At 41.9% G+C, this 27,569-nt stretch overlaps 1 protein-coding gene across 2 annotated transcripts in view; it reads left to right on the plus strand.

Annotated features, from left to right (window-relative positions):
* Positions 1-4,893: 4,893 nt before the first annotated feature.
* Samhd1 (SAM and HD domain containing deoxynucleoside triphosphate triphosphohydrolase 1) overlaps positions 4,894-27,569 on the plus strand; it is a 38,344-nt gene continuing 15,668 nt past the window's right edge. For both annotated transcript variants that reach the window (XM_087911061.1, XM_087911062.1), the window contains exons 1-10: positions 4,894-5,224; positions 10,520-10,586; positions 12,284-12,356; positions 14,191-14,351; positions 15,599-15,714; positions 17,107-17,177; positions 21,444-21,602; positions 23,196-23,296; positions 24,508-24,634; positions 26,317-26,408. In XM_087911061.1, the coding sequence (XP_087767187.1) occupies positions 4,909-5,224; positions 10,520-10,586; positions 12,284-12,356; positions 14,191-14,351; positions 15,599-15,714; positions 17,107-17,177; positions 21,444-21,602; positions 23,196-23,296; positions 24,508-24,634; positions 26,317-26,408 (1,283 nt within the window). In that variant the 5' untranslated portion in view covers positions 4,894-4,908. The remainder of the gene's footprint in view (positions 5,225-10,519; positions 10,587-12,283; positions 12,357-14,190; positions 14,352-15,598; positions 15,715-17,106; positions 17,178-21,443; positions 21,603-23,195; positions 23,297-24,507; positions 24,635-26,316; positions 26,409-27,569) is intronic.

Genomic DNA, 27,569 nt, shown 5'->3' on the forward strand with positions numbered 1-27,569 from the left:
CTCCCTAAATAATCATTTATTGCCCACCTCTGTGTTTGTCCTAGCATCCTTGTGACTATTAGGCAGATCTTTTGGATATGTACAATCAGCCCTCTAGCTTCTCTCAACCCACAAGTTAAGAAGTCATCCCATTGCATCCGAGGCTGCAGCAAAGGTTTCTCCCCTCTACCCTGCCTACCTGGAGCTTCCACCAATGCATTTAACTTTCTTATTTATCATTTTCCTTGTTTTGTTACAATAAAAACTTCAGCAAACTCTCACTGTGTTGACATGCAGTATTTGGGGCAGTCTGAATCTGCATCCAGGATGTGGTCACTCATACTTAGATCTAGAATCTTCTTTCGTTTGCAGTAAGAGCTGTGCTTAAACCAAAAGAAAGAAATTGTGTCATGTGCAGAAAAACAGTAGAAAAAGGAGGCTGTGAACAGCTGATCTAAATTCACTGCCTGTTTTTGAATCTAGATGTTTTTGAAATATATGTACATGATAGGGTTGTGGATGCATACACAATAGATAAATCTCAAATAATGTACTAACTGAAAGAACTCAAGTGCCAAGGGCTACATTATGCTTATACATAACATTTATATTACAATCTAGAAAAGGCCTGAGTGCTGGGATTAAAAGGCGTGCACCACCACCGCCTAGCTGAATATTTCCTTCTCTGTTACGTGGGTGTGATAGCATCTGGGGTCTTTGTCCTGAATAAGTTCTTTTCCTATTAGCATGAGACCTTACCTTTTGACTAAAGGAGTTAAAGGTAACCTGCCAGAGTCAATCTTTTTATAATGACCACACTGGTGGTTAGCCCAGGTATGGAGGTCTTCCATCTTGTCGAAGTCATTCTCTCAAGGTCTTCAAATGAGATCAGAGTTCTCCCTGACTCTCATGCCTGCATTCTGCATAAGCCCTCATCTCTCGCTGCTTCCTCTTCTGCCCCTTGGTATTTCTCAACTCCAGGCATGCTTCTGCTTAGGGAGGCTTGCTTCCTCTTTGTGGAATGCCTTTCTATACCACACGGATAACTCTTTCATCTCTGCTCAAATGTCCTCTTCCCCAAAGACCTCTCCAGACTATCCTACCTAACATGGTGACCACTCCTGGTCTTTTACTCCAATTTATATTTTTCTACAGCACCAGACTTCCTATGATGCAAGTCTCTGTAGCAAGGAGTGAGCCACTAGTTGGTTCCTGGCCGCTTAGCCCCAAAATAATCACACAAAATTTGTATTAATTAAATCACTGCTCAGCCCAGTAGCTCTAGCTTCTTATTGGCTAACTCTTTTTTTTATTGACTTTATTTTATTTTATGTGCATTGGTGTGAAGGTGTCAGATCCCCTGGAACCGGATTTTCAGACAGTTGTGAGCTGTCATGTGGGTGCTGGGTTTTGAACCCGGGTCCTCTGGAAGAGCAGTCAGTGCTCTTAACCGCTGAGCCATCTCTCCAGCCCCTATTGGCTAACTCTTACATATTCATTTAACCTATTTCTATTAATCTGTGTATGGCCACGTGGCTGTGGCTTACTGGCTAAAGTTCTGGTGTCTGTCTCCAGCAGGGCTACATGGCTTCTCCCTAACTTTTCCTTCTTTCTCCCAGCATTCAGTTTAGTTTTCCATGTCTATCTCTGTTCCCCTATAAGCAGTTCCTTTATTAACCAATGGTATTCACAGCATACAGAGGAAAATCCCACATCAAGTCTCCTATAGTTCATTATATTGTTCACTGATGGCATTCCCACTAGAATGCGAATTTCAGTAACAGGGATTTTTGTCTGTACAGTTGTTGATGTGCTTTAGTTGTCCAGATCAGGGCTAAGCAAATTCTAAGTACCCTGTAAACACTCATATTTGATGGGTGAAAATGTGTTAATAACCACATAAATTTAACACTAAAATAATCAGTCAACAAAACTCTTATGAGGATTAAAAATAATAGACACTATGCAAAATTGAAATGTCTGATTCAACTCTTACTTGAGTGTGTGTGTGTGTCTGAGGGCATCATGAGTGAAAGGTAAGTGTTCTTCTACCCACTGAGATATACTCCCAGCACTAGCCAAATGCTATTTGTGTGTGTGATATATGTACATGTGTGTACAGGTGTACATGTTCATGTGGATGTCCTTGTGTACATGGAATGCCCAGGGGATCACACGTAGAGTTCTGTTCTCTCTGCCTTATTCCCTTTTTTGAGACTAGGTCTTACTATGTAGTTCTGGCTAGTCTGGTAGTTTCCGTGTATATCAAGCTGGCCTTGAGCTCACAGAGATCCCCTTACCTCTGCCTCCCGTGGCAAAATTAAAGATGTACACCACTACACCTAGAAGACAGGGTCTCTTTCTGAACTTGAATGAGACTGGCAGCCAACAAGCTCCAGTGATCCTCTGTCTCCACCTCCCTGCCCTTCCCTCAACACTCGAGTTACACAGGTGCCAAGGCTTACCCACACAGGGCCTCCTGCCTGCTCAGCAAGCATTCTTATCCACTAAGCCATGTGGCTGCCAATGAGGCAGAGACTCACTGTGTTGACCAGGCTATCCTGAACTCAAGATCCTCCTGCCTCTACTTCTGTAAGTGTTAGGATGAAAGAAAATTTAAAGAATTTGGAGTCAGGCAGTACCTTTAACCCAGCACTCAGGAGGTAGAGGCAGGCGAATCTCTGAGTTCAAGGCCAGTTCAAGTCTACAGAGTGAGTTGCAGGACAGCCAGGACTAACAGAGAAACCCTGTCTTGAGAAAAGAAAGAGAGAGAGAGAGAGAGAGAGAGAGAGAGAGAGAGAGAGAGAGGTTTTGGGTTTGGCTTTGAAATTTGCATAGATGGAAAAAATATCTCCAGGAAGCATGTAGAGCGAAGGCAGAAGAGGAAGTAGAAGAGTGAATCAGAGTGGAGCGTGGTGATAGTTGGCTGTGCAGAGATGTGGAAACCACAGCCTGATGCTGTCAGGACCAAATTTCACAATCTATCTCCCTGTGGGACACTTGGAGGTCCAGGACAAATTTCTTGGACCGGCACCGGCGATATGAGCCTTAAAACAGTTTTTTCCTATTCTGCTCCTAACCATGGCAGGATTGGCTTCTAAGAGGAAGCTTGGGCAGAGCGTCCTCTCGATATGGGCAGGACTCCTGTCTGATAGGTACTGCTTCTCGGGTTGTGGGATGACTGCGTGGGACCAGGTCACCAGAACTAGAGCTGACCAAGTGACACCCCGGGGTCAGTTTTATAGATGAAATCCTGTGTCAACGGACTCCCTCTGTTACCATCATGTGACCTTGAGCCAGTAACTGTAACAGTTCAAAAGATTAAGAGCCTCTGGAAGTGAGAGGATTGTGGGGAAATAATGCATATTTTAAAAAAAATAGTGCGTGTTGACAGGTAGTGGTGGCACATGACTAATCCCAGAATACGTTCCAGAACAGGCTCCAAAGCTACAGAGAAACCCCCTCTATATATATAAAATATGTGTGTATGTGTGTGTGTGTGACCACTCATACCACAGCATACGCATAGAGATCAGCAGACAATTTCCCAGAGTCAGCCCTCTTCTTCCACCTTTCTCTCGTGTCTTAGACTCAAACTCAGATCGCAACACTTGCACGGCAAGTGCCTTCACCCACTAAGCCATCATGCTAGACCACACTGAACACGCAAATCTAATTGATTAAACTTAAAAGCCTGTTTGTATCATTTTCTATTGCTGCCTTCTATGGGAAAAGACTCTCACAAATCTTAGAAGCACAATTTTCAAATCAGCCATTGTGGATGTAAAATATAGCTCTTTTACCCTCTTGTTACCGTTTCTTATGTCTTGATAACTGGGATGTTTTCACCAAATGCCCTGTTGACAGGATGGAGAATGTTTTTCTGGGCCAACAAGTTATTAAGAGCTTTGGAAGCATGCTGCCTATCATTTCTTAGCTCTCTCTCTCCCTTCCCCCTCCCTCTCCTCCCCACCTTTGTACTTCACTTCCTCCCATCTGAAATTTGTTAAATGTGTTAGTATTTGTGAAGCCTTCAGAACAAGGACCCTGAACACAACAGCATTGTTTGCTAAGAATGCCTTGGTTTATCATATTTCGTGTTTGCTCTGTTTTGGTGTTGGGGATTGACCACTGGGCCTCCAGGATGTATTCTCTGCCTGAGCTTCACCTGTTCAGCTCACCACTAAGCGTCTAATTTGGACTGCATGGTATTAAAATAGCCTTGCTGTAGATTGAGGTGTTGTTTTTTTTATTAGTAGCGGTCATTATTAGTATGTATTAGTAATACATTAGTGTACTAATACTGTATGAATAAGGATTTATGGGGAAGTTTGGGTCTTCACCCAAAATGGATTAAAGCAAAAGAAAATGCCTGTCATTTGGACACTAACCAGTAATCAGTAAAAATCCTGTCTATTTGGAAATAAACTTGGCACCTTAGGGCAGTCCCCTGCCAACTAACTGAATTTGTGAAATGCAAAAGGACAACTAACTGGCAATCATTGCAGGATCTTCCAGTTAGGCCACTCCCTTGCCAGTCATGTTCTGCACTGGGATGGTGCTGGCAGCTTCGTTGCCTTCAGGTACTTTTTACAAGTTCACAGCTTGGAACGTTTGAAACCGGGCAAAAAAGTACTTGCTTAGAGGAAGGTACCTGCAGTCCACCAGAAGGTCCTTTAATCTGGAGGTGGTGGAACCTTCATTAGCCCCAGGTGCCCTTTTACCCCGGCCTCGTCCTTGCTAGAGCCCTCACCCTCCCTTAATCAAAAATTTTGTTTCTCTAATAACTCCGCCCTTTCGGGAAACACAGGGGCGGGATTGAGGGCAAGTGTGCATATCATTGCGCTTGCGCGATGGGCCGGGCACTAGTGCCTCAGGGAGGCCAAGCGCTCAGGGCTGATGTCCATCGCGCCTGCGCAGTAGGCCCGGATGGCACCGCTGAATGGACTCGCCTCCCGGGCAGTGGCGTCAGTGCGACTGCGCGCGAGCCGGGTGCCGCGGTACTTAATTTCGCTGCGCCTAGCGTCTCAGGTAGCCATGCGGAGAGCGGACCCCGAGCTGCCCACGAAGCGGCCTCGCTGCGATGGCAGCCCAAGAACGCCGCCGAGCACCCGTCCTGCAGCGGCCAACGCGTCTCCGGGCTCCGAACTCCACATCGACCTCACGACCTGGGATGTGGAGGACGTGTGCTCCTTCTTGGAGGGAGAAGGCTTCCAAGAGAAGAAAGTGCTGGACAACTTCAAAAGTAACGGGGCTGAGGGGCTGAAGGACTGGGCTGAGGGGGGCAAGGGATTGCGCCCAAGGGGCCGAGAGGGGAGAACCCACGCGAGTGGCATCCGAAGCGGGAGGCCCTTGGGGGAAGCGGCTGGTGGCGGGAACTCGGACCTGAGGCGGGAGGCGCCCCGACGCGAGCCTTTCAGGACGGCTACCCAAAGTGGGCGCAGGCCAAGTGCCAGCCCTTAGGAGGGTGCTGGCTCTGGGGGCTACGGTCCTGGGAGGGGCCCTGGGAGGTTTGCATTCTACTCTGGTGGATGGGTGTCTTGGGGAACTTGTCACATCTTCTGACAGGAGAGTTCCACGCCTTTCTTAGAAGATTTCCTCCCCAGACCTCGGGCAGTGGCTTGCGGTCTTTTCAGGCTGGGAAGAACCTTCTGTGCTAACCGCAGCTCCCAAAACACTTGACCCCGGGAGAGATATTGGCACTTTTAAGTTTCGCTCTTAAGACGTTCTCGGAATTTGGGGTTTTCCTGAAAGGGGAGGGTAGTTGTTTAATCTCCACATTCTCACCGACTGCCATAGCGTCCCCGTGGGCGCTCAGTGTGTGCTGCCTGTATTTGCAGAGAGCTACTTCTCTTCCAAAGCAAGAACAACTCACTTAGTTGACCGCTGCAACCCCAGCATTCCACAGCTTGGCCACACAAAGGGGAGGGTACAGGCTGAGAATTTTAAGTGACCCTTCTGGTTTTTGCTCATGCATCTGTCAAACCCTCAGAATCTGCTCAGCTTGTTTGTGGTGGATGTGAAGCTTTGCCCCTTGCACGATCCCCTGAGGTGTTCGCTGGGAACGTGACTCTTTGGTGGTTGTGACTTGTAGATTCAGACAACTTGACTACTTGTGGGGCAGAGCCGTGTGCCTAATTGAAGGATCAAGAAGTTCAAGTTCAGGGCATAAAGGTAGCTTACATGTAGGAACTAACATTTCTCTTTTTCCCTTCCCCACTTCCCACTCCACAGGAAAGTAACTTGGAGGGTGGGGTGCTAAGACAGTGTCTCTCTATGTAGCTCTGAGTGCCCTGGGACTCTATGTAGCCCAGGCTGGCCTCGAACTCAGCGATCCACCTGCCTCTGCCTCTGCCTCTTGAGTACTAGGGTGAAAGGCGTGTGCCACCACACCTGGCAGTATTTTATTTTAGTTTTATATGTGTGTTTTGCCACCCTATGTGTATGTGCACCACGTGTGTGCCTCGCGTCCTTGACGCCTGAAGAGGGTGTAACTCCCCTGAGCTGAAGTTGCAGGTGGCTGTGAGCTGCTATAGGAGTGCTGAGAACTGAATCCGAGCCCTTTGCAAGAGCAGCGAGTGCTCTTAATCTCTGAGTTAGCTCTTCTGGCTTTATTTTTATTTGAATTACGTTTTTATGGGGGTGGGGATGGGGAGTGTATGCACCTGAGTGCAGTGCCCACGGAAGCCAGAAGAGGGTATCCAACCGTCTGGAGCTGGCAGTTGTGAGTGGCCTAGGGACACAAAAGCCGTGTGTGCTCTTAACTACTAAAGCCATCTCTCCAGCCACAGATGATGGGTTTTTTTTTTACTTTCTTTTTTTTTTATTTTATATCTTTTATGTCATGTACCTTTTTAAAAATTTTTTATGGTTTATTTAACTTTATTTTATGTGCATTGGTGTGAAGGTATCAGATCCCCTGGAACTGGATTTTCAGACAGTTATGAACTGCCATGTGGGTGCTGGGAATTGAACCCGGGTCCTCGGGAAGAACAGTCAGTGCTCTTAACGGCTGAGCCATCTCTCCAGCCCCCCAGATGATGTTTTGGTACTCAAAGATGTTAAGTAACCTCTCAAAGCCACACCTAGACAAAAGACGCAGAGCTGAATTTTTTAAAGGTTAAGTCTTTGGATTCCAGAATTCATTCTAGTTATTTCTTAAGCAGTGTTCTCAATAAAAATTACTGGGGAACATATGCCTGTAATCTTTGGGCGGCTGAAGCAAAACAATTAAGACTTCAGGTTCCAGTCTTAGGTTTTCAACCCATCCTGGGCTATGTAATAAGTCCTTGGAGAACATAACCAAAATTAGAAAATCAATTAAGAACAAGGGAAAAAATCTGTCTTGTAGAAAATGAGTAAAATAGCAAGAAGAAACCATCAATAACCTACCAGTAAACTTAAGTAAAGCAGTTTTATCTAAATAGTAAGTTTTAAAATACTGAGTTTTAATTTAATAACTAGAAAAGATTGTTAGTAGATGAAATATGTATTCCAGTAAAGTTGATAGAACTATCCATTAGCTTAGCTATGGACAGTTTGGAAATGCTTTTTGACCTGTAGTAAATAATGATGGCTAACATTTATTATGTATATACTTTGTATGAAGTAACCCTATACACATTTTGCAAGCTTTGGGGGGAGGGGTAGGATTTTTGTGTGTATGTATGTAATATGGAGGTTGAGACCAAGGGCTTTGTTCATGCTGTGTGAGACTCTACCACGGAGTCACATTACCCCCCCCCCATTCTGTACATATTTTATTTTATAAAATCTTACAACAGGGGCTAGGGAGATGACTCAGTTAGTAACCATGCAAACAGGAAGATCTGAGTTCTAAATTTCAGCACCCACATGAAAAATTGGGCTTAAAGGTGCATGTTTATAATCCCAGAGGTGAGGAAACAGAGACAAAGTAGCTTCCTGAGGGTTTCTGGCCAAGCACTCTATCTGAATTGTTTGTATAAATTCAAACAGGCACACATACACATAAATAAATCTTCGAAAAATACCAGGCAGAGGAGTAATTAAGGAAGGTGCCTGACATTGACCTCCAGCTTCCAACAAGCACATACACAGGTGTGTGAATGCACCCCCACACAAGTGCACACATGTGCAAAATGTATTAGGATTTGTATATACTGTAGGATACAAAGTATCCATTAAGAAAGATGCCTCAGTAGTTTAGAGCACTTGTTACTCTTGCAAAGCACCCTGATTTGATTCCCAGCACCCACATGGTGGCTCAAAACCATCTGTAACTCCAGTTCTAGAGGATTCAGTACCCTCTTCTGTCCTCACTGGCACCAGGCACACATGTGATGTGTGTGTGTGTGTGTGTGTGTGTGTGTGTGTGTAAATAAATCCTTTTTAAAACAATTTTTAAAAATGGGGAGGGAGAGATACAAACTTTCATCATTGAGAAGAACTATGTTTAGGATTTGGGTGGGAAAAATTGGTTATATGACAATCTTTTATATGTAAACTGCATCATTTTATATAGATAAATTTGTTATCTTAAAATGCTAACAGTAGGTATTAGTTGGAACTTAAGTAAATTGGTATTTTGTATTTTTATATATTATTTGGACTTTTTACATTGTGATAGAAAAATACAGAAGTACTATTTTCACTTCATATTTCCTTTTTCTTCCAGAAAACCGCTTCCTTGTTTTCTCTTGTTACATCGAGAAAGATTTTTGTTTATATGGAAATTGTCCAGAGCTAGAGAATCCGAGCTCAAGAAGAGCTAGAATTTACTATTTGGAAAGATAAAAATGTGTACATATATGTATATATATATATCTTTCAAAACAGTATTGTGTGCTATCAAAGGTTGCTTTAGAAATGAAACTGGGTACTCCTCCAACTGATTTGAATCTGATGATTCTAAGAACAATTGATTTAAAGTCCTTCTCTGAAACCACCTCTCTCCCTGAGACTTACAAAATAGGAATCTGCTGACCTGGCAGGACCTCACAAGCAATTAGGTTTCACTTTACTTTCCCCATTGCTTTTCTCAGAAACAATTTACATGAATAATTACAAATGTTCATGTGATTCATCAAAATAGTTCTTAGGTTAGTTACCTAATTAAGATTTTTATCAAATAAAATTTTTAAAAGAAGGGATAGAAAGACTTTTAAAGTAGAATGTCAAAAGTGTAGTACAGCTCAGTTATAAAATGCTTGCTTAGTATGTACAAAGACCTGGATTCGATCCTTAGTAACTTTTTTTTTTTTTAAATTTTTGAACTCTGGAGGCTCTAAGAGATAAAGCTAAGCTAGCTATGTGGCAAGACTGTCATTAAAAAAAAAAAAAAAAGCCTGGCATGGTGATGCACCCCTTTACGCCTATCACTTGGAAGGTAGAGCAAATGGGATTTCTAGAGTGTGAGGAGCCCAGCCTGGTCTACATAGTGAGTTCTTGTATGGCTAGAGCTATACAGTGAGACCTTGACTCAAAAAACCGAAATAAAGGTTTTTTATTAGTATTTATTAATAAAGGCTGGAGAAATGGCTCAGCGGTTAAGAGCACTGACTGCTCTTCCAGAGGACCCGGGTTCAATTCCCAGCACCCACATGGCAGCTCACAACTGTCTGAAAACCCAATGCACATAAAATAAAGATAAATAAATCATAAAAAAATTTTAAAAAAACGAAATAAATACATACATAAAATAGGAAGGGAGGACAAGAAAGATAGTTCAGTGGTTAAGAGGGATTGCCCATAATCATGAGGACTGGAGTTCAGATCTCAGTCCCCCATAACAAGACGAGTGTTTCCTGTAAATGTCAGTAATCCCATCTCTAAGGTGGGATGTAGATGGGAAGAGGATAGCTGGTGATAGCTGGTTTCCATCCTAGCCAAATGCAAGCCCCAGGTCAGGAAAGAGATCTTGTCTCAGAGTAACAGACAGAGAGTGATGGAAGAAGACACTCAGTGCTCTCCGTGTGTCAGCACTGGTGCACACTATAACACACATACAATTTAAATATATAGTAAGCATATATATTATATATTTTTAATTTTTATATTATAAATTATTTAGCACATTATATATATATATATATGTATATATTTAAAGTATGGTGAGTTTGTGTCTTAGTATCTAAGAAGCATTGGTTCTAAACCAAGCTGGTATCTAAAGATATGATGCTTCAGTCCATTACATAAAATAGCATAGTGCATTTGCTTCTGACCTGTGTACACCCACATCTGTATTCTTTAAATCATCTCTACATTACTATAATGACTCATATAAACAGTTGTCATACCATATTTTGAAATGTTATCTACAATATTGAACACAAGTCTTTACATGTTCAATGCAGGTGCAGGAGTTTTTTTCTGAATATTTTCCATTAGTACCATCAATAAGAAATCTGTGACTACAGAAGGCTGGCTGTAGGCCATATGGTTCACTGCCTGTAGTGAGTTCTTAGTAGATGCAAGCTGAGTAAGTTCTGATAGATGCAAACCAAGGGAAACTGGAAAACATACGCTGTAAATACTGAGTTTGCTTTTTCCTCTTCCTTAGAAAGAGAGATCACTGGTTCGTTTCTGCCCTTTCTCAATGAGTCTCTTCTTGAAGATCTTGGAGTAAGGTAAGAATAATAAATTTCACACTTTATTCACCTTTCAGAGACAAAGCTCAGGATCTCGGGTCTTACCCATCATCAGTTCAGTACTGTGACGTGTTAGGACAGAATCCCTTGCCTGCTGTTTCTGCTGCACAGACCTTGTGTTTAGTTTTACATGTGGTTTCTATTTCAAAGGGCTTTGCTGACAAGCATTCGTGGAGTTTATAGAGACCAACTTTTTACTCTCAAATTTAGTATAATTGAATTAATTGTATGCACTAGAAATATGTATAAGAACCAACAGGAAAAAATTAACAAGAAAGTCAAAGATACCATCCTATCTATTTGTAGGTCATCCTAAAGCTGTCTAGGACTGGGATGTATCTGTGTATGTAATCTGTTAAAACCCGTAATTGTCCCTTTATGGCTTTGTATACACACATGTAGATATCTCTGTATATGACTGGAGGTTCTGGGGTCTAAGTTAGAGCTGAGACCCCTTTAAATTTCTTAGCTGATAGTCAGTGTTTATGTGTGCTTTAAAATGTAGGTTTTCTTTCTTTCAGAATTGGCAACAGTTAGTTTAATGTTTGTGGTAACAGTAACTAAAGAATAAAAACAAAGACTTATTCTGAATTACTTCAGGGCCTCCTGCTTAGAACTTGAGAATGAAAATAGATTGTGAATGAACCTTAGCAAAGAATGTTAGCTGTCCTTTAGAAGCTGCCCTTTGGAGCACAGTCTTCAGGGATGTTGACCCTGCTTCTTTCATTCCCATTTCGGCCGTCTGATCGGCCGTCTGAGACTTCCATTTATCATCTTATTACCTGCGCAGTGGTGGACTTTCTTCTAATCTCTTTCCAAAGACCCAAACACTGTTGGCTTGTTTAGCAGATATTTGTGGGAGGTTCATTTGGTTCTAGGCACTCCTCTGGGAACTTGGGGCCCATGGGTGAACAAGACAGGCAAATTCCGGAAGGAACAGTACTGTATGCTATGTGTCTTGTACCCTGCTTTCTGCCTCTGAGATGAAGTCTGCAGGACTCTTAGGCTTGCATTAGCCTGTAATGTCGCCACCTGTTGTATGTTTAAATTATCTAAAATTTGATTAAGTCAGGGGCCGGAGCTGTGAAGAGCACTTGCTGGTCTTCCAGAGGACCCACATCGAGCTGTCCTCAGCAACACCAATGACTCCAGCAGCTCCATTGGCTCTAACGCTCTCTGATCTCCACAGACTGCCCTCATGTGCACAAATCCACACACAGACACACAATTAGAAATAAAATCTTTTCAGTTAGATGAATTAAAAATTTTTAGTTCTTCTCTTATACTATCTACATTTCAGTTGATCAATAACCGCTTGTGCCCTGTTGCCGGTGTGTTAACACAGGGCAGATAAGACACTTTGGTAACTGCAGAACGTTCTGGGAGGCAGCTGCCTCAGGGAACACCACACATCACCCAGCGAGCCCGTGGTGCCAGCCTAGCTTGCTGCTGTATTGTCACGTTTTTCTCTCATTTCTTTTTTATCCTTTCCTGTCCACCAACTCCTGTTTCCAGGATATAAACTCCCAAATAAATTTCCTATATATAAGCTCTTGTGTTGGACTCTGCATATTATGGGGAATCCTGTTTAGATATTCACTTGCCGTGTTCCTAGAATTTTTGATTAAATTATTGAGCAAATATTGACATATTTACTTATGTTGTTTCAATTTTAGTTCCTTGGAGGAGAGGAAGAGGATGATTGCATGTATCCAAAAACTGAGTCAATCTCACATAGAGCTAATGAAGGTAAAAGGGATCTGAGTGTATAAACAGCATTTCCTTTTTTTATACAAGAGGTATTGCCTCATAAGGAATTATAACTTTTGACTTTGACTTATTATACGATGTGGTGTGTGGGGGGTGGAGGTGTACATAAAAGTGTCACAGTCCAAGTGTAGTAGTCAGAGATAACTTTGGGGAGTCAGTACTCTTCCTCCACCATGTGGATACAAGGGCTAGAACTCAGGTCACAAGGCTTGGCCTCAAATGTGTTTACCCACTGAGCTATCTCTAGCCCTGTGATGATATTTTTGGCAATCATCTAATTCGGCACAAAAGCCCTAGTAGCCTTCAGCCATAGAATAACTTTTATTTATTAGTTTTTATTTTCATTTATTTATTTATTTTTGAGGGAGTGTCTCACTATGTAGCCCTGGCTGTCCTCAAACTCAGAGATCCACCTGCCTCTGCCTCCAAGTGTTAGGATTAAAGACACGCATCACCGTATCCAGCAAGTTTTTTGTTTTAGTTTTTATTTAATTAATTTATTTTTATGTGTATGAGTGTTTTGCCTGCGTGTATATGTGTTTGCCACTTTTCTTACATGATGCCCATGGAGGTCAGAAGAGGGCCTTGAATCCCCTGGAACTGGAGTTACAGATGGCTGTGGGCTGCCGTATGTGCAGGTGCTGGGATTTCTTTCTTTGTTTTGACCCTCTGGACAGATTGTACTCTCCCAGAGTACAGAAATGGTTCCTGACTGATTTCTTACCCACTCTGCTTGGCATATACAATAACTGAACAGTTAATGGAATTGTATTATCTTGTGAACTAGTAACAGACCAGGACATCATACAACCACTACAAGTCATAAGCAGATCATGTGACTCTGTGAGGAATCATTTATATCATGTAATAATAGTCAGAATAAAAATGACCACTGGTGGTGGTGGCACACAGCTTTAGTCCTAGCGCTTGGGAGGCAGAGACAGACGAATCTCTGAGTTTGAGGACAGCCTGGTCCACAGAGCGAGTTCCAGTACAGCCAGGGCTACACAGGGAAACCCTGTCTATGTATGTATGTATGTATGTATGTATGTATGTATGTATGTATGTATTTTCTCACTTGTTTGTGATGGTTGGGTTGACCTTGTGTTAGGAGGAATGCTTGTTTATGACTAGGTATTTAGAGATCGCTGAACTTGGTCTTATATAATAAGGATTCCCAGAGGATTTAATTTTGACATTCTCGGTTTCTTTTCTTCCTGCGGACTTTAATATCATTCCCTGAGTATTATTAGAGGTGATAACCTTGATATAGTTTATGATAATCATCAAGTGACTTTGCAGAGCAGTATGGAAAACTTTAAGATTTTCCAAATACACATGGTACAGAGACAGGTAAATGCTCATAAAAAATAGAATATCAAATTTTTGAAAAATTTTAGCTGTTGGTTAATGAAGTTGAGTTATTAAAATGATTATTATATAAAAATATAAAATGTTCACTGTTCATTTTGTTATAACAAGGAAACTATTATGATAGTAACTGGTTTTTTTTTTTAAACTTTATTTAACTTTATGTCATGTGCATTGGTATAACGATGTCAGATTCTCTTGAACTGGACCTACAGACAGATGCGAACTGCCATGTGGGTGCTGGGAATTGAACCCGGGTCCTCTGGAGGAGCAGTCAGTGCTCTTAACCACTGAGCCATCTCACCAGCCCCATGATAGTAACTGTTAAAGGCAGTTTTTAAAATTGTATTTATTGTTTTTGTGTATGTGTGATGGGGGACATGTGTGTGCCAGTACAGGCATATGGAGGTCAAAGGACAACTTTTTAAACATCATTTTCCAGGTATTTAATGATCCTATTCATGGCCATATTGAGTTCCACCCTCTCCTTATCCGAATCATTGACACACCTCAGTTTCAGCGGCTTCGCTACATTAAACAGCTGGGAGGCGGCTACTATGTTTTCCCAGGAGCTTCACACAATCGCTTTGAACACAGTCTGGGGTAAGAAGGGAAAGGCGTGGGGACCCTGCAGTTTTTACCGCTTCTCTCTCCTGGAGTAGTAATCTCTTAGACGGTGCTTTTGCAAATGGTCATTGTAACATCTTTATTTCATTGATGAGAAAACTGAGACTTTGGAGTCCTCTTATCATATTTTATGTGTTTTTGAAACTGCGTCATATCCTCCTGAGACCTAGTGTCTGTTGACAGATCAGTTGGATTAAGTACTTGTCTGTAAATACTTACACTGACTGGGGTTGGCTGCTGGAATAACTAACTGTAAATCTGATTAGTTTTCCTTCTGTTCCTAGTTAATCTTTTCATCTCTTTCCTTCTGGGACGGAAGCTCCTGGGAGGGCTCAGGCTGACCTCATACTCAGTGTTTCCCACCTCATCTCCTGAGAATGGAGATTCTGGGCACACTCCACCATGCCTGGCTCCTGTTTAGTTTTATAGATTCACCCTTTTAAACAAAGTAATTGTGTCAGGAAATATATGAGTTAGAGAAATGCTTATAAGCTCTGGGAGGGTTGTCTGTGTTTTATACTTTTCCATTCTGTGTGTAGAGCTGGGAGAAGTGGGCAGAGTACAATTGGGAATTGAGTGTTTGCTTTTTCATTTACTTTGTGGATTTTCATTTATGTAAGCTTTTTTCTTTCTCACTTGCTTCCTTTTGTCATAGACGTACTGCACACTCACCGATTGCGCCCCTGCAGCTCCGCTTGCTTCCTTTTGTTTCCTTCAGGGTTTCATTTTACAGCCTAGGCTGGCCTCAAACTTTTAGTCCTCAGCCTCCCAAGTGCCAGAGTTCCAGGTGTGCGTTACTGTGTCCAGGTCCAGTAGTCAAGATAAAATGTAGCTATGCTCAAATTATAAACACTGTTTATTGAACACTCATTAGAACTTTCCCAGCCACAAGCAAGTTGTCTACCTTCCTAGAGCTGAGTTCAAGGCAGAGAAAGGAATATATTTTTTTAGGACTTCCTTTTGGAGAGAAGTGCTGAAAGTACATTTAATACTTGTTATTATGCCATTTCTTTATCTTATTTTTGTTTGCTTTGCTGGGGATTAAACCCAGGGTCTTTTACATGCTAGTCATGTGTTCTACAAGACCACATCCTCAGCCCTGCTAAGCACTTATCTTCAGTCTATGTTGGAACATCAGAGAGCCAACTCTCAGAACTCAAAGTTTCAAGTTCTAAAGGTACATCTTTTAAACCAAAGTGTGACTTTTGATCTTTTTTCTGCAGAGTTGGGTACCTAGCAGGCTACGTCGTTCGAGCACTGGCTGAAAAACAGCCGGAGTTGCAGATCAGTGAGCGAGATATACTTTGCGTTCAGATTGCTGGGCTCTGCCACGACCTCGGTAAGCTCACAGAAGCCTTCACTTCGTGTAAGACCCTACTGTTTCACCTCTGCTTCACATTCAGAACTCCGTCTAACCAAGGGAGATATAGAAGTATTTGAATTTTTCACTAATCACAGTGCTCTGTGGTTCCTAATATTATTGATAAGGACAAAGCATTGTTATTCCTTGTGAATTTTCCATAGTAAGCCTCTTTGCTATGTCACATAAAAGGTATTATTCATTTATTTATTATTAATTTATTTATGTATTCATGAGACAGGGTTCTTGCTCTGTAACCCAAACTGTCCTAGAATTCACTATATTTAGCCTGGGCTAGCCTCAAACTCGTGGCAATACTCCTGCTTCCGCCTCCTGAGTGCTGAGACTACAAGCATGAACCACTGCACTGGCTGAAGGGGATTTCCGACAGTGAGTTTTCTTGCTCTGTCTTTAGGATAATGGGAACCTGATTTTTCTCTCATTCTCACTGACTAAAATTGCTTTTTCCTTTAGTCTTATAAGTCCATCCCTTCTCACAACTAGAACAGCTTTAAGAAATAAATACTTTTTCTTCCCTTACTCACAGGAGGTCTTAGGCCATTTAAATCCAGATAGAAGAGCATCATCCTTTTTATTTAAAAAAATAAAAATAAAAAGGTGCCTGGCTGTCCAACCTCTTCAGTTACAGAAGAGAGTGTGTACTTGTGTCTCCATGGACAGACATGAAGGAGCAGAGTCCTACCTTTCTGTCAACCCAGGGATTTCAGTAGGCTCAGAGATCCTTCTTAGAAGATAGTTCTTGGGGGCTGGAGAGATGGCTCAGTGGTTAAGAGCATTGCCTGTTCTTCTAAAGGTCCTGAGTTCAATTCCCAGCAACCACACGGTAGCTCACAACCATCTGTAATGAGGTCTGGTACCCTCTTCTGACCTTCAGGCACACACACGGACAGAATCATGTATACATAATAAATAAATAAACATTTAAAAAAAAAGATAGTTCTTGTATGCTTTGTGATTGAATGCAAACCTGGGAGCTGTGCATGCTAGGCCCTGGCTCTCCCAACTGAGCTGCAATCCAAGCCCTAAATCAATAAACCTTGTTTTTTTGTTTGTTTGTTTGTTTTTTGGGGTTTTTTCTGTTTTGTTTTGTTTGCAAAAAGCACCTAGCCTTCCTGGGAGCTAATACAGAACTGGAGACTGACCTAAAGAGGGTTAGCTTTCCAATATGGTTTTGCATCTTATTCTGTTGCTTTGGAAAATTGGAAAGGCAGATTTGTTCTTTTTTTCTTATTATTAATTTATAGATTAACAGTGTCTGTATTGGAAGTAAACTAAAAATATTTTTTTAAGAATTCAGTTTTTACCAATTTACAAATACTTTTCTTATTTGAAGTCTGCTTTTGTTTTTAGGTCATGGGCCATTTTCTCATATGTTTGATGGAAGATTTATGCCACTTGCTCGCCCAGATAGAAATTGGAAGGTATATATTCATCTGTTCCATAGTCAATAGAAATAGAATTTATCTAGTTGTCCAATTGCATTGCCTGTTTTTCCTCTCTGGGTTCTAGCATCCTTCCCTGGAGCAGTGTTCAGGGTGCTCCCATTCACACTTGTCTGCTTCATTTGATCCTTACAGTAGTCTGCGGAGAGAGGGACTTGAAACCCTCCAAAGCATAGTGCTGTGCCTGACTTTAGAAAGCTGTCAGGTGAGGAACCCACCCTAGAAAACCTCTTCCTCAGCTGTCAGGGCAATGTTCTTTTCTATTCTGTTGCATTGCTGCACAGTTTGTTTTTAAAGTCCAATTTCAGCTTTTATTTTGGTATAGCCATGAAGTTAAATATCATTATTTTTAGTAAACGAACCTGTATTTTTTTTTATTTATTTATTATGTATACAACATTCCTTCCATGTATGCTTGCTTGCCAGAAGAGGGCACCAGATCTCATCATAGATGGCTGTGAGCCACCATGTGGTTGCTGGGAATTGAACTCAGGACCTCTGGAAGAACAGTCAGTGCTCTTAACCTCTGAGCCACCTCTCCAGCCCACAAACCTGTATTTTTAATACAGAATTTTCCTAGATAGTTGAGAATGACTTTGAATGCTGTCCTGCCTCAGTCTCCCAAAAGCTGAGAGCATGCTACACCCTCATTTCTAACTTTAAATGAACCCCCCGTTTGCAGGTGATGAAGCTGTGCATTTTGGATCAGTTTTTGAGAAATGAGTTGACCTCTCGGTTTCTACCACACTGTATTTCTAGAAGCTGGAAGAGAAGAACACATTAACTTAAGCTGAAAGCTCCTTATATGTCAAACCATTTTTTCTCTGCCTTTCCTTTTTTTAATTTAATTTTTACATCATTGTTACTGTTTTTGTTTTTGTTTTGAGACAGGGTCTTGAAACCGAGATTGCCTGCTTCTGTTTCCCTAGAGCTGGGATTAAAGGCGTGTGCTGTCGCTTCTGGCTTTAATTGTACAAGGCTGGCAGAAGTCTGACAAATGAACCCATGCAGTCAAACTGTCGAACATTTTCATCATTTGGAGAGTGCCTTGTGCCTTGCCTTTTTTCTGTGGTGCTGAGGCTCAGACCCACAGCACTGCACACACTGAGTTTGTGCCACTGCCACAGCCCAGCCCTTCCTCCATGTTCTATTAAAATCAGTCCTCCATCACTTCTGATCTTCTTAAACATAGATTAGTCTGTCTTTTCTTAGACTTGGTATCTCAGTTTCATTTGTATTCTCTATCTGTTGCAAGTATGATTTCCTGTTGTTGGCACCACATGGTTTTCTATATTCTGCGTGTCTGTGTGTAGTGTGTGTAAACTTCCTCGATAGTGAGCTAGGAGGCCGCTTCCTGGGAGATCACATGCCAAGCAGCTGAGTTTAGGCTTGATCCCAACACTGCAGTAAGGTGAGGTGGGGCAGATTTTGGCCCTGGGAGGATAGCTCAGTGTGTATGGTGCTAAACACCTGCGTTTGGTCCCCAGAACCTTCGTTTAAAAAAAAAAAAAAAAGACAAGTGGAGTGTGTGTGTCTGTAGTCCTGGTGGTAGGGAGGCACTGCCAGGCTCCGGGGGTTTACTGTCCAGCCAGCCTGGCCTACTTGGAGAGTTCGAGGCCAACTAAGGTGAACAACTCCTGAGAAATGATAGCTGAGGTATCATCTCGTCTCCATAGGCACACATGTGCAAAAGAGTTTTTATTGTTTGCCCACTTAGTATTGATTTGCAAGAATTTATGTATGCGTATATTGTTTTATATGTGTTAGAACTATTTTCTGTTAGTGTTTGACTTGCCACCTCCCCCCACCCCCACCCCCAGACAGGGTTTCTCTGTGTAGCAGCTTTGGCTGTCCTTCCTAGAGCTTGCTTAGACTAGGCTGGCCTTGCACTCACAGACATCCACCTGCCACTTATTTTTTTAATGGTGCCTTTTGAGAAAGACGTTTTCTAGTCTCCTATAAGTCAGTAAATTGCATAGTTTCCCATCAGTCTTCGTGCTGTGGGGCCTGCTCCCGGATGAAAGCCATAAAATTGGAAGTTAGTTCTTTGCCCTCTCATCCTACTGTTGACTTTCTTTTAACATCTGCTTGCTTTTGGCCATTGGCCAATACGGTCATGGAGTTAGTTGTCCAGAGTATAATTTTTTTGTCTCCAGCAGGATTGATCTAATAGGATCTAGGAGCTACTCAACGATTACTCTGTGTGTGTGTGCACACGTGTGGGCTATGTATATGCTGTGTTTGTGTGTGCTGTGTTTGTGTGCTGTGTGTGAATCTGTGTGTGTGTGCCGTTTGTGCTGTGTGCTATGTGCATGTGCTATGTATGTATTGTGCTGTGTGTGAGTCTCTGTGTTGTATGTTGTGGTATGTATGTGTTGTATGGGTGTGCTATTTGTGTGTATTCTGTGTGTGTCTCTCTGTGTATATGCTATGTATGTGTGTACTCTGCGTGTGTGTGGTGTTTGTGCTCTGTGTTTGTGTGCACTCACACACATGCTTATACATGCTAGGTAAGTACTATACCACTAAGCCTTTAAAAATATATTTGCCTTTTTCATTTAATACTTTAGCTCATATGGAATTAATTCTTATATACAAATAATACAAATATAATATCTTTCCTTTACTTGTAGAGATACTTGTCTTGTTTTACTTTTCTGCAGTTTGGGGAGTTTTACTAAGGTCATCAAGCATACTAAGCAAGTACTCTACCACTAAGTGATAGCCCCAGCCTAATGGATAGCTGTTTATTGAGTAATAGTTAGTCCTTTTTTCACAGATCTAAGTTGTCGACATTTAAAAATTTCCCATATATGATCAATCTTCCTAGATTCTATTTCACAGTTTTCTTTTTTTTAATTATTATTATTTTGCATGTGTTCATTGCCTGTGTGTGTGTGTGTGTGTGTGTGTATGCGCGCGCGGGTGCCTGTGTGCGTGCATGCATGCGTGCACGCACACATCACATACAAGCCTAGTACCCAAGGTGAGAAGAGGGCACTGGATCTCTTGGAACTGCAGGTAGGGATGGTTGTGATCCACTGTGTTGGTATTGAGAACCAAACCCAGGTCCTCTTCTTGGACAGCATGTTTTCTTAACCATTGAGCCATTTCTCTAGCCCCATGTTTCATTTAATTATTATTATTGTATAATAGAGTTTTGTACTTAGAACAGTGATGTTTATGTGAATTTATGAAGTGTGAACCAGCATTCTACTATAATTATTCCTGAGGCCCCAAGGAGACAATTGTAAGTTCCAGGCCAGTCCAGGCTATATAGTGAGTTCAGGTCAGTGTGGGTGATGTAATGAGACCTTTTCTCGAAACAGACAACACATAATCAAGGTAACAAAGTTATTATCTTATGTGTTTGTAATTAATATATCTTGATTCAATTCATAATAGTTATAGGATCACTCCAGGTTTATTTTCATTTTTAATCAGTTTTGATAAAACATGTGATCTCCAGGGTCAGTTGCTCTTTATAGTGACTGTGAACGGGTGAACAGAGACATGAGCAACCAGGGGACTGATTTGAGAATTTAAGTCAGATCTTGACACCAGAGCTGGGAGACACTTAATTAATTTACTGGCAATGTTGTGGAAATATCAATCAACAGCTCTTAACTTCAAATGTTCTTCTGTGTTTGAAAAAAAAAAAGAACAAAAAAAATCTAAATTTTAAAGTGATTTTCATTCTACTTATATCATCTGGTAATATCCTTCTTGGGTATATAAATGGTTATATTTCATAAAATATTTTTGTTTGTTTATGAAACAATAAACATGGTTTATAAAGGTTTTGAAGACTGGGGAAGAGGATCAATAAAATAAAGTATATGTGAAGAAGCTACAGGGAAGCTTATCCCTTTGTGTGCCCATTTCAAAAGCTAATAAAAGTTGTTTTGTGACTAGGCATGGTAGGGCACGACTTTAATCCAAGGACTCAGGGAGCAGAGACAGGTGGATCTCTATGAGTACAAGGCCAACCTGGTCTACATAGCAAGTTTCTGGCCAACAGAACTATATAGCGAGACCATCTCAAAAAAAAACAACCAACCAACTGAAAATGTTTTCTAGACAAATAAATATTGACAAAAATCGACTAATTTAAAAGCTGTAACAAAGTAGTTGGAAACTCGGTAATTGACACTCAGCGAAACTTCATCTGAGGTTACCTAGAATTTAGAATAATCTATTTAATTAGAGAATCTATAACAGGCTGTGTTGAATTCACTTTCGCAGCATGAAGAAGGCTCAGTTGACATGTTTGATCATCTGGTTACTTCTAATAACCTCGAACCTATCATGAGAAACTATGGTCTCGTCCCTGAAGAAGATATTTTCTTTATCAAGGAACAAATTTGGGGACCAGATCAAAAGACACCAAGCAAAGACTCTTTGGTGAGTGTTTATTCTTGTTCATCAGAGCCAACTGTCACTTTCCACTTAGTCTGTTCTTGATTCTTTCAGAGCTACACCTTTGGCTATTGGAGGGCTGCTAAATATCAGAATATAAGTTATATACATCTGCCTTCTAATGCAAAAACCAAAAGCAAAAAGATGTATTTTTCCCCTCATCTTGAGATTTTTAGACATTATTTCCCCCAAATGATAGTTTATGTCTGCAACGTCAGTACTTGGGATGCAGAAGCAGGAGGATCAAAATGTAAAAGTATACGCCTGGGCTGGAGAGATGACGCAGCAGGTAAGAGTACTCGCTATGCCAGAGTGAGTGCCTGAGTTCACATAAAAAGGCAAGCTGAGTAGTGCACACCTTTAATTCCAGCACTTCGGGGGAACAGAGGCAACCTGGTCTACGTAGAGAATTCCAGGCCAGCCAGCCAGCCCTATATAGGAGGACTCTATTTCAAACAAAACAGCACAGCTGTAGGTGGATTTTTCTTTCCAACCAGCCGGTTCCCAAGTCACATTATTAGTTGTTATAAATGCTCGGTCGATAGCTTAAGATGGTTACTAACTAGCTCCTACAATTTAAATTAACCCATATTGCTTATCTACCCTCTGCCCTGTGGTGATACCTTCTTTAACCACAGTCTGTTCATCTCCTGCTTCTCTGCCCTTCTTCCCAGCATCCTCTCTTCCTGCCCAGCTATTGGCCAGTCAGCTCTTTATTCACTAATGAGAGTGATACATATTTACAGCGCACAAAGAGTGTTCCATAGCACACAACAGCAATTGGAAAAAAAAGCTCCTAACAGTGGTGGCACAAGCCTTTAATCCCAGCACTTGGGAGGCAGAGGCAAGCACATCTCAGTGAGTTCAAGGCCGGCCTGGTCTACAAAGTAACTTCTAGGACAGCCAGGACTATTACACAGAGAAACCCTGTTTCAAACAAACAAACAAACAAACAAAAAGCGTGGCTGGGCACAGGCTTGTAACCTCAACACTGAGAGGCAGAAGACATTCAAAATTGACCTCTGGTCTCTCTTTGTATGTACAAACACAAGCACATACATATGCACACATGTGCGAGCGCATGCACGCGTGCGTGCAAACACACACACACACACACACACACACACACACACGGCTGCCTGTGGACCACAATGTACATGTGGAAGTCACAGGACAATCTGCGGGAGTCAGTTCTCTTTTCACCTTGTGGGTCCTAAGGCTAGAACTCAGGTTGGCAGCAAAAGCCTTTACTTGCTAAGCCATCCCACCAACTATTTATAGACTTTTATTTATTCATTTATTTTTGTGGTGCCGGCAGTCAAGCCAAGGTGGTCACACATGCATGCACTGTACCACAGAGCAACATCCCCAGGTGGAAGACTTGGTATTAATAGGATAACATATACTTACCTCAGCATTTCTTTTCCCTTCCTACTTCAGCAGACTTGCGGAGGAGAAAGAAAGGTTAGCCTTCTGACTTCACTGTCTTGTTTGTAATTTGCATGTCGATAGAGTTGCCTTGCTTATAAATAGGTCTGCGTCTACCTAAAACCTCCATGAGACTCTCTTGTTTTCCAGTGGCCCTATAAAGGACGTCCTGTCGAGAAGAGCTTCCTCTATGAGATAGTAGCTAACAAAAGAAATGGCATCGATGTGGACAAATGGGATTATTTTGCCAGGTATGCACTGGATATTTGCTGAAATCTTTGTACAAGTGTAGCATAAGGGCCTACCCGGCTAATCAGAAGTTGGGCACCACAGTCCTAGCATGGCTGTAGCACTAGTTTTGTGGCCGCTGTGGCAGAAGTGGAACAGCCTTCCCCTCATTCTGAATGTTCTGGGTTCCTTCCTGCCTTGTCTTGCATCACCACTGCTTACTCTTCTGGGTCCTGTTGGGCTCTGGTTAGCTCTTTAGCTGGGTCAAGGTAGAAGACAGTCTCATTTTGAAGTGGGGGAAAAAATCCCTTTTTCTCTCTGTTTACTTCTTTACAATCAAGGCTTTGTTCTTAAATGTAATGAAGGGTTTTAGTCGTAAGTGAGAACAGCATAAGGACCTTCCAGGTGCTCATCCCTCAAGTTGCTGTGTGTGAAGTATTTTTCCTTGAATGGCCAACCTCTCCGCCAAGGCAATAATTCCAATCAGACTGAATTAGAACATGCCCAGGTTTAATCCGCCTACCTCTGCCTTCCATGTCCTGGGATTAAAGGCGTGCGCCACCACACTCTGCCTCACATGACCAATCTTATTGATCATTCTACCCTCCAAATTATTTTAATGCTAGTTTGAGACAGTGTCTCACTGTGTAGACCAATCTGACATCAAGCTCATGGAGATTGCCTGCTTCTGTCTCCTGAGTGATCTCACATTATTTTAAAGCAAACTCAGGCAACATAGGATCTCATCATGAAATGTTTCTATGTGGCTCTGTAAATAAAGTGTCCCTGTTATACCTAAAACCACTCGGAGATCCTCCTGCCTTTGCCTCCTGAGTGCTTGGATTAAAGGTGTGCGCCGCTACTCCTAGCTAAGGTATTACTTAATATATGGCCAGGATTCAGAATTCCCTGGCTGTTTCTTAACTGCCTTGTTACGGTTAGCTTGTGCAATTCATGATCCAGTGTCTGCACACCGCACCTGGTGCTAGCTCACCAGGTTTCCATTCAATAGCAGCTCCCTCACGTTCTTTCAGGGAATCTCTCGCTGACTCCCCTAGCCAGTTGCACCTCTCTGTGTCCTTCAGTGTATTCTCCAGTCCCCGACCAGCCTTCTGCTCGCTGATAGATCCACAGTCTGGTTCAGAATTGAAAAGAAAGAAAAGCAATGTACTGTTTGTATGTAAGGCAGTTTTCCTGTTGAAATGTTTTGTATCTCTGCTTTGGAACTTTCTAGGGACTGTCACCATCTTGGAATCAAAAATAATTTTGATTACAAACGCTATGTTATGTTTTCCCGTGTCTGTGAAGTGAAAGGCAATGAAGGTGGCTGTAAGATGAAGCACATCTGTACTAGGGAAAAGGTAAGTCCCATCCTCAGAAAATAAGGATGCAGCTCCTGGTCTGAAATCTGGAAATAATCACTTAGCAATTTGAAAAGATCCAGAAGCCATCTTTCCTTTCTTTCATTTCCTCCCTCTTTCCTTCCTTCCTTCTCTCTCTTTTGATTTTTTTTTTTTTAGATTGTGTATGTACATGTACATATATGGGCTATGTGTGTGCTTGCTGTGCATGCCTGTGTGAATGCATGCAAAGGCTGCCCTCCATCACTGTCTGCCTTATCCTTTCATGTCAAGGTTCCCTACACCTTGTACTCATGTTTTTTATTAGTCATCCTCCTGGTTCTGTCTCACCCAGCACTGGGGTTGCAGGTGCACAGGAGACCACACCCATCTTATTATATAGATGCTGGGATTCAAACCCAGGTCCTCATGGTTGTGCAGCAAACATTCTTTTAACTGGTGATGTCTCTGTAGCCCCACAAACTCATCTTTAAAAGCAATATATTATTATTTTTAATCATGTGAATGTGTCTGTGTGTGGGTACGTGCACCTAAGATAGCTTCCCCCAGAGGCCAGAAGAAGGCATCACATCCTCTGGTGCTGGAGTTACAGGTACTTGATATGTCCATCATGGATGCTAGGAGCCAGACTCAGGTCCTCTGCAAGAGTAGCACAGACTCTTAACTGCTAAGCCATCTCTCTAGCCCTTCAAACTATTCTCTTTTTTTGATTTTTTGAGACAGAGTTTCTCTGTAGCTTTGGAGCTTGTCCTGGAACTCGCCCTATAGGCAAGTCTGGCCTTGAACTCACAGAGATCCGCCTGCCTTTGCCCAATTACTGGGATTAAAGGCGTGCTCCACAACTGCCTAGCTCCTTCAAACCCTTCCTAATGCTTGGGATTTGTTAAGTGTTCTAAGGGATTTTTCCACTCTATTAGATTGTTAAATAATAACAATAATAATAAAATTAAATCCCACATTTTTGAGTCTTATACTAGATAGACTTTAAGTGAGATAGTACTATTGTTATTTCATTTGTTTCAGTCTGTGTTCTGTTGCTATAACAGAATACCCAAGCCTGTGTAATTTATAAAGAAAAGAGGTTTAGGACTGGAGAGATGGCTCAGCGGTTAAGAGCATTGCCTGCTCTTCCAAAGGTCCTGAGTTCAATTCCCAGCAACCACATGGTGGCTCACAACCATCTGTAATGAGGTCTGGTGCCCTCTTCTGGCCTGCAGACAGAATATTGTATACATAATAAATAAATATTTTTAAAAAAAGAAAAGAAAAGAGGTTTATCTAGTTCATAGTTTATCTAGTTCATACTTCTGGTATGGATGACACGCTGCTCCATGCATGGTGAAAGTCAGAGGTGCAAGCAAGGGAGGTGCTAAAGAAGGAGGGGCCGTGCCAGACTGACTTTATAACAGCCTGTTCCCACAAACTGACCTAGTCATCTCTTGCGATCACCACAATGATACTCATACAACTTAAAAAGTAGTATAGAATTATGCTATAGGAGAGTCTTTATTATGCTAGCCCTTTAATCCCAGCATTCAGGAGGCAGAGGCAGGTGAATGTCTGAGTTCAAGGCCAGCCTGATCTACGTAATGAGTTCTAGGGTACCCAGGGCTACATAGTGAGACCCTGTCTCCATCAGAGAACATAGTCTGATCCTGCATTACCATTCTGTTCCCTTGCAGGAGGTTGGAAATCTGTATGACATGTTCTACACACGCAGCAGCTTACATCGCAGAGCTTATCAGCATAAAATCAGCAACCTCATCGATATAATGTAAGGATGTCAGTGTTTCCGCATTATAAAAGTTTACATGATGCTTTTCCACGTTAGCATGCCCAGATCAAGCTGTGAAATCTGAAAATGCTTCCTTCAAACAAGACTGGCATACAGTAAATGTAGGAGGAGGAAAATGGATGTGATGATGGGGTAGGTGGAAAAAGAGGAGGCCTGGGCTAGGCATGAAGATGCTGCCAGAATGGCTCAGAGTCCCTGTGCAGGAAGTGACATACAGTCACAGAGATAATGAGACATGAATAGCTGACATTCTAAGTTAACAAAATTAATATTTATGCTAATTTCTGCCTTTATCCTACCAAATGTTTTTCAAAGTGAGTAGCAAGTAGGAATTTTATCTTTTTCCCTGTTCTAGTCAGAACTATAGCCAAAAAGTGCACAGTCTCTACATGCCTCAGAGACCCCCATCAGGAGTTTCCTTTCTTTCTTTTTAAGACAGGATCTCATACTTTTATCCCTGACGGGTCTGGAATTCACTATATAGCCCACATCGTCCTCAAATTCATGATTCTCTGGCTTCCGCCTCCCAAGTGCTGGGATCACAGGCATGAACCACCACATTTGGTTCCAGAAGAGTCTTAACATAAACCAGAAGTTCGGTGTAGCCAGGCTTGGTGGCACACCCCTTTGATCACACACTAGGAAGACAGAGGCTGGTGGATCTCTGTGAGTTCAAGGCCAGCCTGGACTACACAGTGAGTTCCAGGACAGCCAGAGCTGTGTAGGTGTAAAGCTGAATATGATAACACATGTCTGTGATGCCAGTACTGGGGAGGTAGAGGCAGTTCAAAGTCATTCTTAGGTATGTAGCAGCTTTGGAGCTAGCCTGAGCTACATGAGACCTTGTCTCAAGAGAAGGAAAGAGCTAAAGTAATTTTGTTTCCAGTTCAGAGTCAGAAAGGCTTTGGTTTAAAGCTTGATATACTTCTTCTGAGCTTGTTTAAAGAAAAGTCATGTTATTTCTGGTACTATAAAATTGGAGCTGAATATATGTATTATTGGAAAAACTAAATAAGGTCTGTAAAGCTCCACCATAGTGCCTGGAACATAGTAGGCACGCAACTCACAGGTCATTATGTCATTACAAGGATATTAATAAACAGCTGTTTTTAAACATCATACCTCAAGATTTCGTTTTCT

This window comes from Myodes glareolus, chromosome 10 (assembly GCF_982192425.1).
Source record: "Myodes glareolus chromosome 10, mMyoGla1.1, whole genome shotgun sequence".
NCBI lineage: Eukaryota > Metazoa > Chordata > Mammalia > Rodentia > Cricetidae > Myodes > Myodes glareolus.